Source organism: Acomys russatus, chromosome 21, assembly GCF_903995435.1.
Source record: "Acomys russatus chromosome 21, mAcoRus1.1, whole genome shotgun sequence".
Taxonomy (NCBI): domain Eukaryota; kingdom Metazoa; phylum Chordata; class Mammalia; order Rodentia; family Muridae; genus Acomys; species Acomys russatus.
In genome coordinates, this window is record NC_067157.1 from 34,627,886 (window position 1) to 34,642,711 (window position 14,826).

Consider the following 14,826-nt stretch of genomic DNA (forward strand, 5'->3'; position numbering starts at 1 on the left):
TCAGTCATGGTGCAGCCTGGTACTGCTGGCATTTGTCAGCCACCTAGTTCAAGTCAGTCACAGGGTAGGGTAAGGAATTTAGCGGTTACTTATGCAGAGAGTGGGTGGTGGGGATGTTTCAGTTGTGTATGAACATAGCATTGCTTCCCAAGGGGCATTTACAAAAGAATGCCTGCTGTTGCTGGATGCTCACACTGCCTTGATCTGTAATATGCAATGCATGTGCAATGCCAGCCTGCAACGACCTCATAGATTTTCTTCTGTCCCAGGCTATTCAGCTGCGAGGCATTAGGATGTCCTGGGTTGCTTCTTGGTGTTGTGCCCTCACTGTCAGATCTGACTCCAAATTGGAGAGGAAAGTTATTTCATAGTAAATTAATCCTGAGGATATTTGATTGTTTCAGGGTGCGCAGGTACAGTCCAGGGCTGCTTCTGCAGTTACCACATCAGTTCCTGATCCCTGCACCCCCATTTTCACCGTGCTAATTATTTTTACAAGCTTATGAACTGGTTATGACCTAACAAAAGAAACAAAATTGGAAGCCTCTTCTCATCTATAATCAACTGCTCAACAGTGCTTTTGCCTTGCCAGTCACTGGGAAGGGCTGATAATACTGATAACGATGACAAAGTTACAACCAGCCATCTGGAAGGAACATATTTGAGCAATTCATCTGTCTGCCCAAAGATGTCCCTACTATAAACTGGCAGCACTGTTCATCAGTTGTCCTGTAAAGTGGACATTGGATCATTGGGTTGGCAAGGGGAAAGGTGAAAAGGGTTGGGCACCGAGTCTTCTTCTTGTTGGCTTGATGTCAGCTGCTATCGCGGGGTGGGGGTGGGGTGGGATGGGGGTCAGAGACTCTCAGTCTGTGTGGAGAGCTGCTGGGAAAAGATTCCACAGGGAGGTTGTAGAGCTGTGAAGCAGTGAGGAAGGAATCAAGGCTATGGGCAACTTTCTCTTTCATTGTTTTCTATCGCAATGACCCTTATTCCTCCACAAATGAAAGCTTAGAGTCTAACCCTGTGGCTCAGTCTCTCATCTTTCTGACTTCTGTTGAAAATATAAATAGTTTTAAAAAGTGAGGATGCTTTGGTGTAGTGGAGGTCGGCAGGAAAAATGAAGTGACATTTGTTCTGTTGTACCACTGGAACCCATCGTTTTATTTACATTCTTGACCTATTGTTTAATTATTTAAAGTGAGTGATTCTAATACAAAACATTTTTTGTGTTTCTTGCTCTTTTGACTAATTCCTAACATACTTTAATTCTTTGTTTGTTTGTTTGTTTCTTTTAAGCTTTAGGCAGTATAAATAGCTCTCCATCTATCATGTTTGCTATTGATATGTGGTTATATTTCTTCCATTTCATAGGTAGGAAAAAGGTTCTGAGTGGGACATGAAAAATTGTGTAGATGCTGCTTCCTGGAGCTGTTCATACCTGGTGTATACTGGGTATGAGCAATCCATTCATCTGGGGGAAGGGTTCATAGAGCCACTGGACGGCAATTAGCATACCATATACCCATTAGAGGGAGTAATTTTACTTATTCTTTCTGCAGCCACATTAAGAAGGCAAACTCCTGATGTGTTGTCATTTCTGCACAACTTTGTTGCTCTTTAAGCCATGTGTAATTTCATGATGGTTTCTAGTTTTTTTTAATGTGTGATGGAGGTGGGGTTTGGGGCGGTAGTGATGGGGGCTGGGGTCAGGGGTAAGCATAAGGCTTACAGCACGTGACTGCTAGGTTTGCTGAACTCATATGTTGTACTTGTTTCTGCCAGAGAGAAATGCTTGCTGCCTCTCCAGTTGGCTTTGGAATCAAAGAATGTGAAGCTGGCCCAACATGCTTTGGCAGGGATGCAGGTATGACTTTGTCTGGATCTAGTCATGTGATAGAAGCTGATAGACTACTTCGGCACTGAAAGAGCAAATCACTAGCATTTTAAATGCTGGCTCTCTAAAAATTTTATTGAATTAAGATAACAGCCACAGAAGGGACAAGATCTGCTTATAGGCTCTACAATTTCTCTGGATGCAGTACTTGGTTGAGCCAATGTCGTCAAGCATTGATACATAGGGACCCAGCTAAGCCCACATTGGGATGAAATTTTTGTGGAGTCCAACTATGAAAGTTAGGGGTCCCAAGAAAAAAAGACTTCAAGAAGTTCATATCAATTTAAACCTCACCTGCACTTCACATCTGTGTTTTGGTGTAATCAGGGTTGATAGTAAACTGAAATGGTTTTATATGATTTTTCCACCAATTTCTCATTAAATTTTCATATAATTATATGTTATACATTGGGCAGACTGTCCGTATCCCCTGGCCTCCTGTTTCTCCCCTTCCCCACTCCCATTAGGCCTCTTTGTTTCCCTAGATTGAACCCTTCTATTTTCATGCCATGTATCCATACAGGATTTTCTTTTTGTATCTACATGACCCCTGCTAGCCACAAATGAGAGAAAACATACTTGCTTTTCTGAGACTGCCTGAATATGATAATCTCCATTGTATCAATTTTCCTATACATGACATGGCATTTTGATTGGCATATATTTATCATGCTTGGTAATGAGGTTTCATCAAAATATTTCATGCAAGCTATATAATATACTTTGATAGTATTCACCTTGCTCTCCCCCTCTCCTTTCCCCAGCCCTTCTATTTCCCTGCCTTTAGCCCCTCTGTTTCATTCTTTCTTCTAGACATCTTCCTTCTACTGACATATATGATTTTTATGTATCTCTGAAAAATAATAGCTCCAGGAATAAGAGAAATACATCATATTTGTCTTTCTGAATCTGACTTGTTTTGCTTTTTTACTTTACAATTAGGTTGGTGAATGAATTAATATATTTTGTTTCTAGAACAAAACTGGCAAGAAAAAAAATCCTTTGGTTTAATCCTAAAAGACCACTTGAAAGTTGGCATTTTATGCCAAACATAATGGCTTTGATCCCAACTGCAAAAAGATGATGGTTGTATAAGCACATTGATTTTATAAGGCATTTGACCTCTAAGACACATATTAAAGTTTAAGTCTACGGTGACATTTGTCCTTGTGCCTACATGCTAGCATGGGAAATTTCCCAGGTGTTTAGGCTCAGAGAGACCCTACTGCCTTCTAAGAGTGAAGCTATATGAAAAAGTCAGAAATCAACTCCCATTAGCCTCAATGTACTGGAAGTAGAAAAAATGTATTTTAACATTCAAAGGCTTGCTTTTGATTTCTGGAATTGGGCCACCTTGAGAAATAAATATGGGTTTGTTTTGACCTGCTGCACTTTCCCATTTTCTCTAGTATCATATAGATGGTGTTTTTCTTTTCCCAATTTGATTTTCTTTTCCAACTTTGTAACATTCAAAGTTGCTGTGCCATGTTTTCAAAGACTTGCTTAATTGTATTCATGTTAATGGTTAAAGGCCTAGTCTTCCTTTTATGAGTTTGTCCCTTGCTCCCTATGGTGTGGCAACTTTAGGCTCAAATGCAGAGAGCTTCCTAGCCTTCCTCACTGTAAAACAGCTTCTATATAAACTTCAATTCTGGACTTCTCTGGGGGATACTCTTGGTTTTAAAGAGATTCCTGCTGCAGCTAAATTACAATGGAAAAGAACAAATTAGGCCAAGAATAAAAATAAAGTTCAATACTGAATCTCAGTGGGGGAAAAAATACCCATTGAACCAATTCAGAATTGGGGAGAACAACTTAATTACTATCCTTGTGAGTGAGAACTGGGTGTTTCAGAGTGACACAGCATAGAATGTACCAAGACGGCCATCTAATTTCTTCTGACTTGAGAATGTGACTCAAGCTGTGTAGCACTCTGTAGTGTCAGGCCAGGCCAAAAGCCCCTTTTCTCATTCCCACAGAAAATTCTTCATGTGCTTTGGATACTTCATCTATGTGGCTCTAGAGAAGCTTGAGGGAGTAGACTTATAGGCTCATAAGCATAGAAGAATTTTTGGACAAATAAGCATTGTCCTGGGTAGCAAAAGGCTAACCCACCAGCTCCCCTGATGCCTTCATAGGAGTGAATGCCTTCGTCTTCTAGTGGGATACCTGTTAAGGTTTTTGACTTCAGCAATAATTTCTGAATAAATGATGACCCACCTTAGGTAATAAAAACATACATATCTGGAAAATTAGCTTATGCTCTCAAAACATTTTCCTTTCATGTTCAGAAAGGGTGTGCCTAGGGGGTGACTATTTTGTGGGGTTGGGTTCCTCTTAGCACACTCATCCTTTATTTCCTCTTCCTGAATAACCTAGGTGGCCAGCACATAGCATTTTACTGGCCGAAATATAGAGTGAATTACATAGTATTAGAAAGATATTTTTTCTAAAACCCATTTTCTAAAGGTTTTTTTTTTCCTTTAAATGGTATGTAGCATGAGTGCCTGGTGACCTCCAGCTAGATACTCCTGAGTAAGAAAAATGAGCATCATATGTAATAAGATACAATGGGAAAAGGCTGCAATCAGTGCCTTGTACCTCTTTACAGAAGCTCCTGTCAGAAGAGAGGTTTGTATCCATGGAGACAGACTCTGATGAGAAGCAGCTGCTCAATCAAATCCTGAATGCCGTGAAAGTGACGCCTTCACTCAATGAAGACCTGCAGGTGGAAGTGATGAAGGTTGGTTTGGCATGGAAACAATTGTGCATCATTGGGGAAAGGAGTACATTGTGATCCCAGCACTTACAATCTCAAAGCTGCCTTTCTGGCGTGACTACACCGTTGTGGTACAGTCATCTTATCTGGAATAGATGTCTATTATCCTTATTGTGGTCTTCCAGAAATCACCTTGACTGTGACAGGGTACAGTTTCAATAAGTAAGGCCTCTGCCCTGATCTGGTAGATCAAGTGTGTGTGGATTCATGTTGGGATCAACTTGATCATTCTGGGTATTATGTCTGCCCGTATATACTACACCAGAGCGAAGACCTAAGCATGTTTGCCACAGACTGAGATTTAACATGGCCAACTCGGCAGGAGGAAGGCTGCCCTTCTGAAGCATATTGGAATTATGATTTATTTTATTCTTCAGGTTATCTCAGCCAGACGTGAGGTGATAGCTCAGTAAGGAGAGTACTTGCTGGGCAAGTATTAGAACCCAGGCTCTATCCCTAATACCCTAATAGGTAAGATAGCATTCATCTATAACTCAGACACCAGTGATAGGGCAGAGACAGGTGAATTCCCCCTGGGCTTCCTGGACAATCAGTCCTAGGCAAAATGATGAGTTTCTGGGTTTAGCGAAAGAACCAAATATAGGTTGAAATAAATAGAGGTCAATTTCTGACTTCCATATACATATGTAGAGCAGAGCACACTCATGCCCCTGCCTCCCACAAGTGTGCAGATATGTACAACACACGTACACACTCACACACACACACACCCATGCATGCGCCTACGCAATACACATTATAGCACTCATATCGCCTTCTTGTCTGTTATCGCCTCCCTCTAGTGATGCTGCCTCTCCTGCCCATTCCTTACTCTGAAAAAAAAAAATCACCAAAATCAAGAATCCCTCATACTGATTGGTATGTGTCGTGATCCACAACTAAATGTTGGGTAGGAAAAGGTGGACTTTGCCCAAGAACACCACTGTGGCCACAGAAGCGCAGCATGAACTAACAGGATGGGTTTTAATACAGTCTGCTTTTTTTTTTTTTTTTTTTTCCCTGCCTAAGGGAACATTTTTAGAGTAATATTTAAGAACATTTGGTTCAAGCAGTGGTTGATTTTTTTTTTTCCTAAGCATGCACTGTAAGGATTTGTGTTAGACAAAGCATTTCAGCTTCCTCCACTAGAAGAGACTGACTTCAGTGCTGCTCCAGCTTGACCTAGCTGTGTTGGTGGGTAGTTGAGGTACTGACCAAAAGCACAGACTCTGAGTTCCACCTGTCTGGCTTGATCCTCCTCCTTCCATTCATAACAGAACATCCGGTGACAGAGCTCTGAACTGTTCCTTGTCTTGTCTTTCTCTCCTTTGATTTTGTTTGTTTTGTTCTGTTTGTTTGTTTGTTTCTGGGTTACAGAGTTTCGCTGTGTAGCCTTGACTATGCTGGGACTTGCTCTGTGAAGCAAGCTGGCCTTGAACTCGGGGACTTACTCTACTGACCCAGTAAAATTATTCTGAGTATAAAGCAAGGCAATGTTTACAAAAGACATGACACACTATTGGCCACAGAGCAAGTTCTATGAAAAGTTCTGTGTTCTCCATGCGCTGCTGCTGCCGCGCCGCTGCTTCCTGCTGCTTCTGAACGGGCCCCTCAGTGCTGGGTGTAGGATGTGCATTTTTTTTCCTAGGGTTCCAAATGAATCTTAGAAACAGCAGACACTGAGAAGGGCTGGCTAGTTTTTAAGGTCTTGTTTTTTGTTTAACCCTCTTTGCTTCTGCAACATGCAGTTTTGCCGTATTCTTTGATATATCCTGGCAGCTATGTGCTGGTTTTGCCAATGTTGCTATAGCATCAAAAGTCCTTTACTCACCTATTCTCCCAAAAGTTATCCTGAAAAGAAAATAGAGAGATTTAGTTGGGCTCAAGGAGAAAAGACTAGATTCCCATTACATCAGAAGAATGTATTTGGGTTTTTTTTGGTGTTTTTTTTTTTTAACATAATTCATTCTTTTTTTCAATTTTTTGGGTTTTTTACATGTTTAATTCTTTATTTCATTTTATTATTTTCTTTTTAACATATACATTTATATTATTACACATGAATAAAATAAACTACATACCACAGGAAGAACCATGAGACAATCATGAGTTATATGAATGTTACATTCATAGTGATTTGGCTATTTGTATTTGTCAAACGTGAAGTAAACATCTTTCCTATCTTGTTGGTTCTAAATTTCTGAATGAAAATCAACATCTATCATATCTCATCTCTGCTAACTTAATTCATCTATCTTGATCTAAAAAGATCTTATCCCCTAACCAATTAAACTTGATTGTAAGACTAAACTATCTGGTCTTCAACCCCCATCAGAGACTTGAGAAGGAATAAAATTTAAATGCCTGGGTGAACCGGTAGTGCATAATCCATTCTTATAAGAAATTATTTAAACAAGATATTTATATGAATGTTTTATAGGCACAGAACTGACTTGTTTTGAGGCAGGATTCCACTTTAGCTTTGGCTGATGTGGAACTCACTATGTAGCCTAGGTTTGCCAGAGAGCCTTTTAAATGAGACATGTTAAACGTTTTAAAATGTTGGTCTAGGCTTACTGTTCAAGAGAGATGCTTTTCTATTATGTCTGTCCACAATACACTTCTATAAAACATGCTAGGGATACACACTAAACATGAGTCCCCTTTTGTGTTCTGAGTCTCGTTAGTGAAGAAGTGGACTAAGAAAGAGGTCACAGTTCCATTTCATTAGAGTTTGAGATGAGAAGACGGCAGGTAAGCTGTGACTCTCAGCAGCTGTGGGGAGGGGGAAGGTGTAGTAGAGAAAGCAAATAGAAGACTATGTCTTTCAGAGTCATGGTCCAAGAAAGCCAGCATGTTCAGTGATGGAGGTTGACTAGCAGCTGTGTGGCCAAAAGGGAGGAAGCTTCAGAGAAAGAATTAAAGCCAAGAGTCTCAGGAAAAGCAGGCTTAGGCTTTGGCCAGTATCCAAAAGAAAAAGAAATAAAAAAATATGGAAAAGGGAAATCTATACTTTTTTTTTTTTTTTAGTTAAAACACTGAAAAAATAGGCAGGAGCAACAGTGTAAGGTGGCTCTGTAAGCAGCTGCAGTTGGGGACTTCTGAGGACTATAAGCACAGCATCTCATTAAGAGGATGATTATTCCTCCTATCTCTTTAGCACATCTTCCAGTGAGCCAGACTCCCTTTGGACAGTCTCCTGATCAGGTGATTAACAGGCCAAATCAGATTAATTCTTAAGGGAAAAATAGTAGCATTCTTATCTTTGTGGGAGATCAGAATGTCATGTCTGTACTTAGGGCCAGAGGTAGAATTCAGATTCCATTCTTTTATTCAGGAACAAGTAGCTTTCCCTTAATGGGCCTTGAGAAATCCTCCATAGCTCCACTATTTTATATTGCATTTTAAATTCTAAGGAGAGGCAGTTATGATGTTTACTTTTCTCACCTAAATTAGGGGCTGGGCTTTAATAGCCTGTACGTCTGCTAACTTTCTATGATGCTTTTTCTAAAAGTTTCTATCATGGGTTTTATTTACATACTTGGTGTTAGTGTTTATAAGCATGAAAAACTGAACCAAGTCACATTCCTAAGAATGTGTAACCAGAATGTTTCATTCCTGGAGAGAGAAATAACACAGTTTTTCTTTTAGAGATTTAAAAAAGATCAGACAGAAATTAGCTGATAATGAAAGCAAGGACTGCAGAGATAGCTGCTCATCTCATTTAGAAAGAATAGTCTAGACTTTCAGTCAAAGGATTAAAACAAATCAATGATGTGAGGTGCTAACAAATTAAATAGAAATGTAAAATGTAAATGTAAGCTCTCAGTGTTTACTGTGAATGTTCTAGAATCCTGAGTTCCTGGGAGATTGGAAGGACACTTAAATTATGCTAATCCGTTATTCAATAAATATTTTAGTAGTTTACGTATGTGCATGTAGTGTGTGTGTGTGCGTGCGCACGCGCACATGTGTGCACCAGGCATTGTACTGGACACAGGTGAATCTATAGCATGAAGAAAATGAAACCAAAGCCATGTAATGTTTTGAGGTTAAAGATTAAGGCAGAAGTCAATAAGATAGAAAACCCCTACATAAACCAAACTAAACACAATGACAAAATAGCCCAGGGATTAGAAGAACATTGTAAAAGGACCTGAAGGAGAGTATGAGCCAGAGCCAGGTAAGCAGGACAACTACACCTGAAGGGAAGCAGAAGACTGAAGTGCTAAGGTTCACGTCAGTCAAAACAAGAGAGAAGTTTACTTTTCTTTCCCTTAAATTTAGGCCAGTATTGGTTGAACAACTTCTGTTAGAAACCCTCATTTCTTGCTATTGTTTCTCTGTTTTCTACCACACCATGGCTCTCTAGCCCTAGCCAATATATCCAGTGTAGTGGTGAAGAAGATAGAGGAAGGGGAAGAAAACATTTCTGCTGGTCACAGGCCAATAGGCAGTTGTTGAGAATGCTGGGGAATGTAGCCCACCAAAATAAACAACAGATGGGACAAACCAACTTGTAATTACATGTGAGAATATGGGTTCAAAAATGAGAATATTTTATATTTGTAGTTTAGAATTGAAATAGCCTATCTTATCAGATCATTTCTGTAATTAAACTGGAATAATTCATTTCACTGCTGGCTTTAAACAGTCACTGGAGATGAAGGAACTCCTTTAGCCTTTTAGATTTCCTGGAAATGCTCTGTTGCTGGGCTGGGAGTTAACCTGGTCTTAAATGTATCATGTGTGAAAGGCAGAAAAGTCAACCAACCTTCCAAGTATTCAAACTAACTGCAGATCCAACAGTAGTTTAAATGATGAAACATAATGAAGAAATAGAAATCTCTCCCAATAGGGGAAGAATGTGCACACACACATATACATGCACACAAAAAAAATCATAAAAAAATAAATAAGAGAAATGTTTGGCTCAGGACATTTGATAGCTTTCATTTTTTGTTCTAGTTATTAGATAAGATTATATGAGGCATAATCAGAACATATATTCTTATAAACTCAAAATATGGAGCAGAGCATTGGAAATATTGTGCCTCATGAGTTTCTTCTGAATTTCTCTTTTTCATCTTGTAGCACTCAGGGATATATATATATATCTCCTCATATATATTTCTGATTCCTAAAGTACAAATTGTATTTACTGAATTATAGCTGCCTCACTTAAAAACAATAGTTTTGTAGATTGTTATGTACCAATTGCTCCATTAGGTCCAGTTGCACGGGCTGCAGAATCACTCCTTACCTAAATCACTGGGCTTTTCCCCCCTCCTAGATGGAATTTGGGCATTTTAGAATAGTTTTGCAATTATTAACCAGTTTGGCTCCAGCCCTTTGATAGCTATCCTGAGAAGCTTGCATGGAACATATTCAAATAAATCCTGAGATTATCAAAAGCCCCGAGTTCATAGAGGCAGAGATTATCTGAGGTAGTAGCCTCATCGTGAGGAGGGTCTCAAGAGGAAGGGGAAAGGGGAGGAGTTAAGTGTGTCAGTGCAGTTTGATTTCTTAAAATCCAGTGGAGAGATTAAGCCACAACAAGCTTATAGAACTAATATGTGTGTGTGTGAGTGTGTGTGTGTATCTTAAGGGACTTCTAAAATTCAATCTTTTTTCAACTTGTACTATTTTGCTCAGTGTATCAGTCAGCTTTCTTTCACAGTAACAAACTAGTTGAAAAAGTCAACCTTAGGAGGACCATGGTTGTCTGGTTCTGATGCTTTTTAGCCTCTTGCAAAGCAGAACATTGTAGTGGGCAACACATGGGGAAGCAAAGCTGATTACCCTGGTGTTCAGAAAAATAGAAGGGGAGAGGAATCGGGGGGGGGTGCCATTTAAGCACATTCCCCCAGTGGCCTAAGGTCCTCCATTCCTCTCTACCTCCTAAAAGCCTCACTATAGTCTCACAATGGGCACTGTAGGCTGGTTACCACAGCTTGAATACATTAACCTTTGGGAGACAATTGAACTCCCAGTCATGTTCAGCCTTGCACATTATAACACAGAGTTAGCATCTATAAACTTCATGCTTAGGAGTCATACAACTGAGTTACAAATCATCATCATCATCATCATCATCATCATCATCATCATCATCATCATCCAAAACCTTATAAAGTTTTAAGTAAGCTTTCTATTTTGCATTGGGCTGGATTCATAGCTATCATGACCTACATGTGGCATAACATAGAACTCAACAAGTAATATTGCTTTACCAACATGTATCAACTATGTGGAGTTAAAAGCAAAGTATTCAAAGCCTTGCCATGTAGTAAAAAAAAAAAAAGAGAGAGAGAGAGATAAATAGACACACAATTATCGTTATTCAACTTTTGTGGTTCAACCAGTGGGGTTGGAAATCCAACCAGAGGTTTGGAACCAAATATGCCTACATTCTTGTCCTTATTTCCTAAACAATATAGTATAACTATTTATATATTGTTTATGTTGAATCAGACATTGCATATAATCTAGAACTGATTTGAAAATTTAGCGGACGTTGGTAGATTATGTATAAACAATTTGAGCATTCACAGACTTTACCATCTGTGTGAAGCTCTGGAATTAGTATACCTTGGATACTGTGGGACAACTTTGTTCATTTCTGATGCTTTGAAAGTGAAATTAAGAGTTAAAACTTACACAGAGCTAAACAGAGAAGTCTCTGAGAATAACTAAGAAGCACTTAAAGAAATGCTTAATGTCCTTAGTCATCAGAGAAATGCAAATCAAAACAACTCTGTGATTCCATGTTACACCCATCAGAAAGGCCATGATCAAAACCTCAAGTGACAGCACATGCTGGTGAGGATGTGGAGAAAGGGGAACTCTCCTCCATTACTGATAAGAGCACAAATTTGTACAACCAACTTTGGAAATCAGTCTGTCACTTTCTCAGAAAATTGAGACTAGCTCTACCTCAAGGCCCAGCTATACTACTCCTGAGCATGTACCCAAAAGATGCTCCACCACACAACAAAGACACTTGCTTAACTATGTTCATAGCAGCTTTATTTGTAATAGCCAGAATCTGGAAACAACCCTGATGTCCCTCAGCTGAAGAATGGATAAACTGTAGTACATTTACATAATGGAATACTACTCAGTTATTAAATACAAAGAAAAAAAAAACAAAGAAATCTTGAAATTTTCCAGCATATTGATGGAACGAGAAAAAATCACCCTGGGTGAGGTGACCCAGACCCAGAAAGATACACATGGTATGTGCTCACTTACAAGTGGGTTTTATCCATATAGTACAGGATAAACATACTACAATGCACAGACCCAAAGAAGCTAAGTAACAAGGAGGACCCAAGGGAGGAAGCTTAAACCTCACTCAGAAGGGGAAACAGAATAGACAGAGGTAGAGGTGAAGAGAGAGAACAAGGTAGGAGAAGAAACACGGAGAGATATGTGGGTGGAGATCAGACCTGGGGAGAGTGGGGGCTGGAGAACAAAAGACCTGCAGAGAAAAGAGAAACTGTGGGTAGGGACATCTCTGTGACAAACTGGAGACCTAAGTCAGGGTAAGCTCCTGGGAGGATATGAGAGGGACTCTAGCAGAGACTCCTAGTAGCAGGGACCATAGAGACTGAAGAAGTCACCCTCTAACTACGCAAGTCTCCTAGTAGAGGGAGGGGAACACCAACCCACCCACAAAAACTTCGAATCAAAATTCACCCTGCCTACAAGATGTGCAGGGATAAAGATAGAGCAAAGGCTGAGGGAATGTCCAACCAAGGCCTGGCCCAACCCACGACCCACCCTGTGGGAGAGAACCAACCCCTGACACTATTAATGATATTCCGCTATGCTTACAGACAGGAGATATCCTCTGAGAGACTCCACCCAGCAGATGCTGAGACCCACAGCCAAACATTGAGCAAAGATTAGGAAGTCTAGTGGAAAAGTGGGGAGAAGGAAAAAGGGGCTTGGAGGTGAGAGGAGCTTCACAAGAAAACCAACAGAGCCAACTGACCAGGGCCCAAAGGAGCCTCCTGAAACTGGGGCACCAACCAAGGACCTTGCATGGACTGGACCTAGGCCCCCTACAAAAATGTATCAGATGGGTAGCTCAGGCTTCATGTGGGTCTTCTATTGAGGGAAGCGGGGGCTCTCTTGACAATTTTTTGATTACTTTAACCTGGCAGGGCTGCCTTACCAGAGTGCAGAGGAAGATGACATGTTCAGTCCTGATGCACAACTTGATGAGTTGGGGCCGACAGTTAGGGGGACTCCCATTTTCTGAGTTATAAGGGAGGATGAATTGGGGAGAGAGAGGGAGAGTAAAACTGAGAGGAGAGATGGGGCTACCACCAGGATGTAACGGAAAGAAGGAAAGAAAAGAAAGAAAGAAAGAATGAATGAATTAATTAAAATTTAGAGAAATGTAGTGTCTGAAAATAGATTTGTAAGCCTACTTGTTAGAAGTGGTAGTAATGGGGCATTTAGAAAGGGGAGGAAAACAGGAATGGATGCAAGTGGTTTAGTTGATTAAGTGAATCAGTAGCCTTATTATAATTAATATTTATATACTTTTCAAGAACATCACTAGCATAATATTTCCTAGAAGTAGGTAATTAGGGCCTGTGTAATGAATTATAAATATCTTATTACAAGTACAACAAATAAAGGCCACATATAACCTGGAACATAACCATAAACTAATTAAGTACTCTGAAATAAATTGCAAGTTGGATATTTAAGCACTCTATGACAATCTTGTATTGGCTCAAAACAACTCTAAACATCTCAGAATAGCCATGTCGTAGAACTAGGGCAAGCTGACCCAGGAAGAGAGTGTCCAATCACCTGCCATGCCAGCTTAATATTGGCAAATTTTTAGTATCATGAGATGAAATGGCATGATTGGGGTTATAGCCCAGCTCCCCATTTCTGTCTGCTACTCAGGGTCTGAACTGGTGAAGAATAAGTATCCCAAATATCCCTCTAGTCCTAATTCTAGATCTGCAAAGACAAAAATTTAGAGATATATTCACAAGATGTGGATGCAAATAGGTCAAAATAAGTGGCTTCCCTCTGGAGCAGTTTTGTCCATGTCTGGGAGACATTTTGGTTACTACATGTGGTGAGGAAGGAGGAACCACTGCCATTCATTGGATGGATACGTATAAAGCTACAAATTACCCATAGTGCACAGGATCCTTCCTCCAAAGAATTACTTAACCCACATTTTACATAGTGCTGAGATTGACCAAACCCTAACCCTGATAGATATAGGTAAGCATAGCTATCTTTGGCATCTACATTTTAAACTTTAAAAAAAAAAAATGTCCTCTGAAATTCTATATGCTTTTTTTTTTTTTCTTTTCGAGATTCCTTCTTTCTAAAAGCAGACAAGTTTACCAATTCAGTGCCTCCAGACAAGGAAGGCTGCTTTGCTTTTTATGCATGGGCCATGTGGGAAACACTGTCTCCAGCAGGGCTAAAGGAACATCACTGAATTTTCTATTCTTAAGAGGAAGAATTTTGCAATTTTTTTAAATTGTGAAAATTCAGGCCAGTGTACATGAGATGGCAAAATGTACAGCCAGGGTGAGGTTCTGAGATCTGCTGGGCATTCTGGCTTTCTCCACAGGGAGGGAGAGATGAGTGAGTGGCCTTCCCTGGACTGCATTCACTTTCTTAGTAACTCACTTAGTTTCTTATCTTTGTATTTTGAAAAATGAGACCATTGTTCCTTCAAGAAACACTCGTGCAAAAAATTTATTTTTAATAATTACAGAAAGAGAAAGATATTGCTGTATCCTTTATGTTTCCCCATGTCCCCCAGGAGCCTAGGGATCATACCCTTTATGCCTTCCTTGAATTTAACTAATCAATTATGTATGTTACCAGAGTTAAAATTAGAGTCAGAGCTTTACAACTTGGGCATTATGCAGTAAACCTGGATACCCTTTATTCACAGCGTTTCCCCAGGCAAGTGCTCTTCATAGCTTATTGTGATCATTTATTTTGTGAGCATCTTCATGTCAGACATTAGGTCTGGGGGATGGGGGAATCATGGCGTTTTGTTCACAGGTATGTGCCCAGCACCGAATCATGAACCTGACCTCTAGTCCACCTCAGTCAGTATTTTTTGCATGAATGAGTATATGAATGAATGAGA

At 39.9% G+C, this 14,826-nt stretch overlaps 1 protein-coding gene across 1 annotated transcript in view; it reads left to right on the plus strand.

Annotated features, from left to right (window-relative positions):
- Positions 1 to 14,826, plus strand: part of Arfgef3 (ARFGEF family member 3) — a 144,179-nt gene that overhangs the window by 33,091 nt on the left and 96,262 nt on the right. The window contains exons 3-4 of the mRNA XM_051164643.1: positions 1,786 to 1,867; positions 4,509 to 4,640. Of these exons, the coding sequence (XP_051020600.1) occupies positions 1,786 to 1,867; positions 4,509 to 4,640 (214 nt within the window). The remainder of the gene's footprint in view (positions 1 to 1,785; positions 1,868 to 4,508; positions 4,641 to 14,826) is intronic.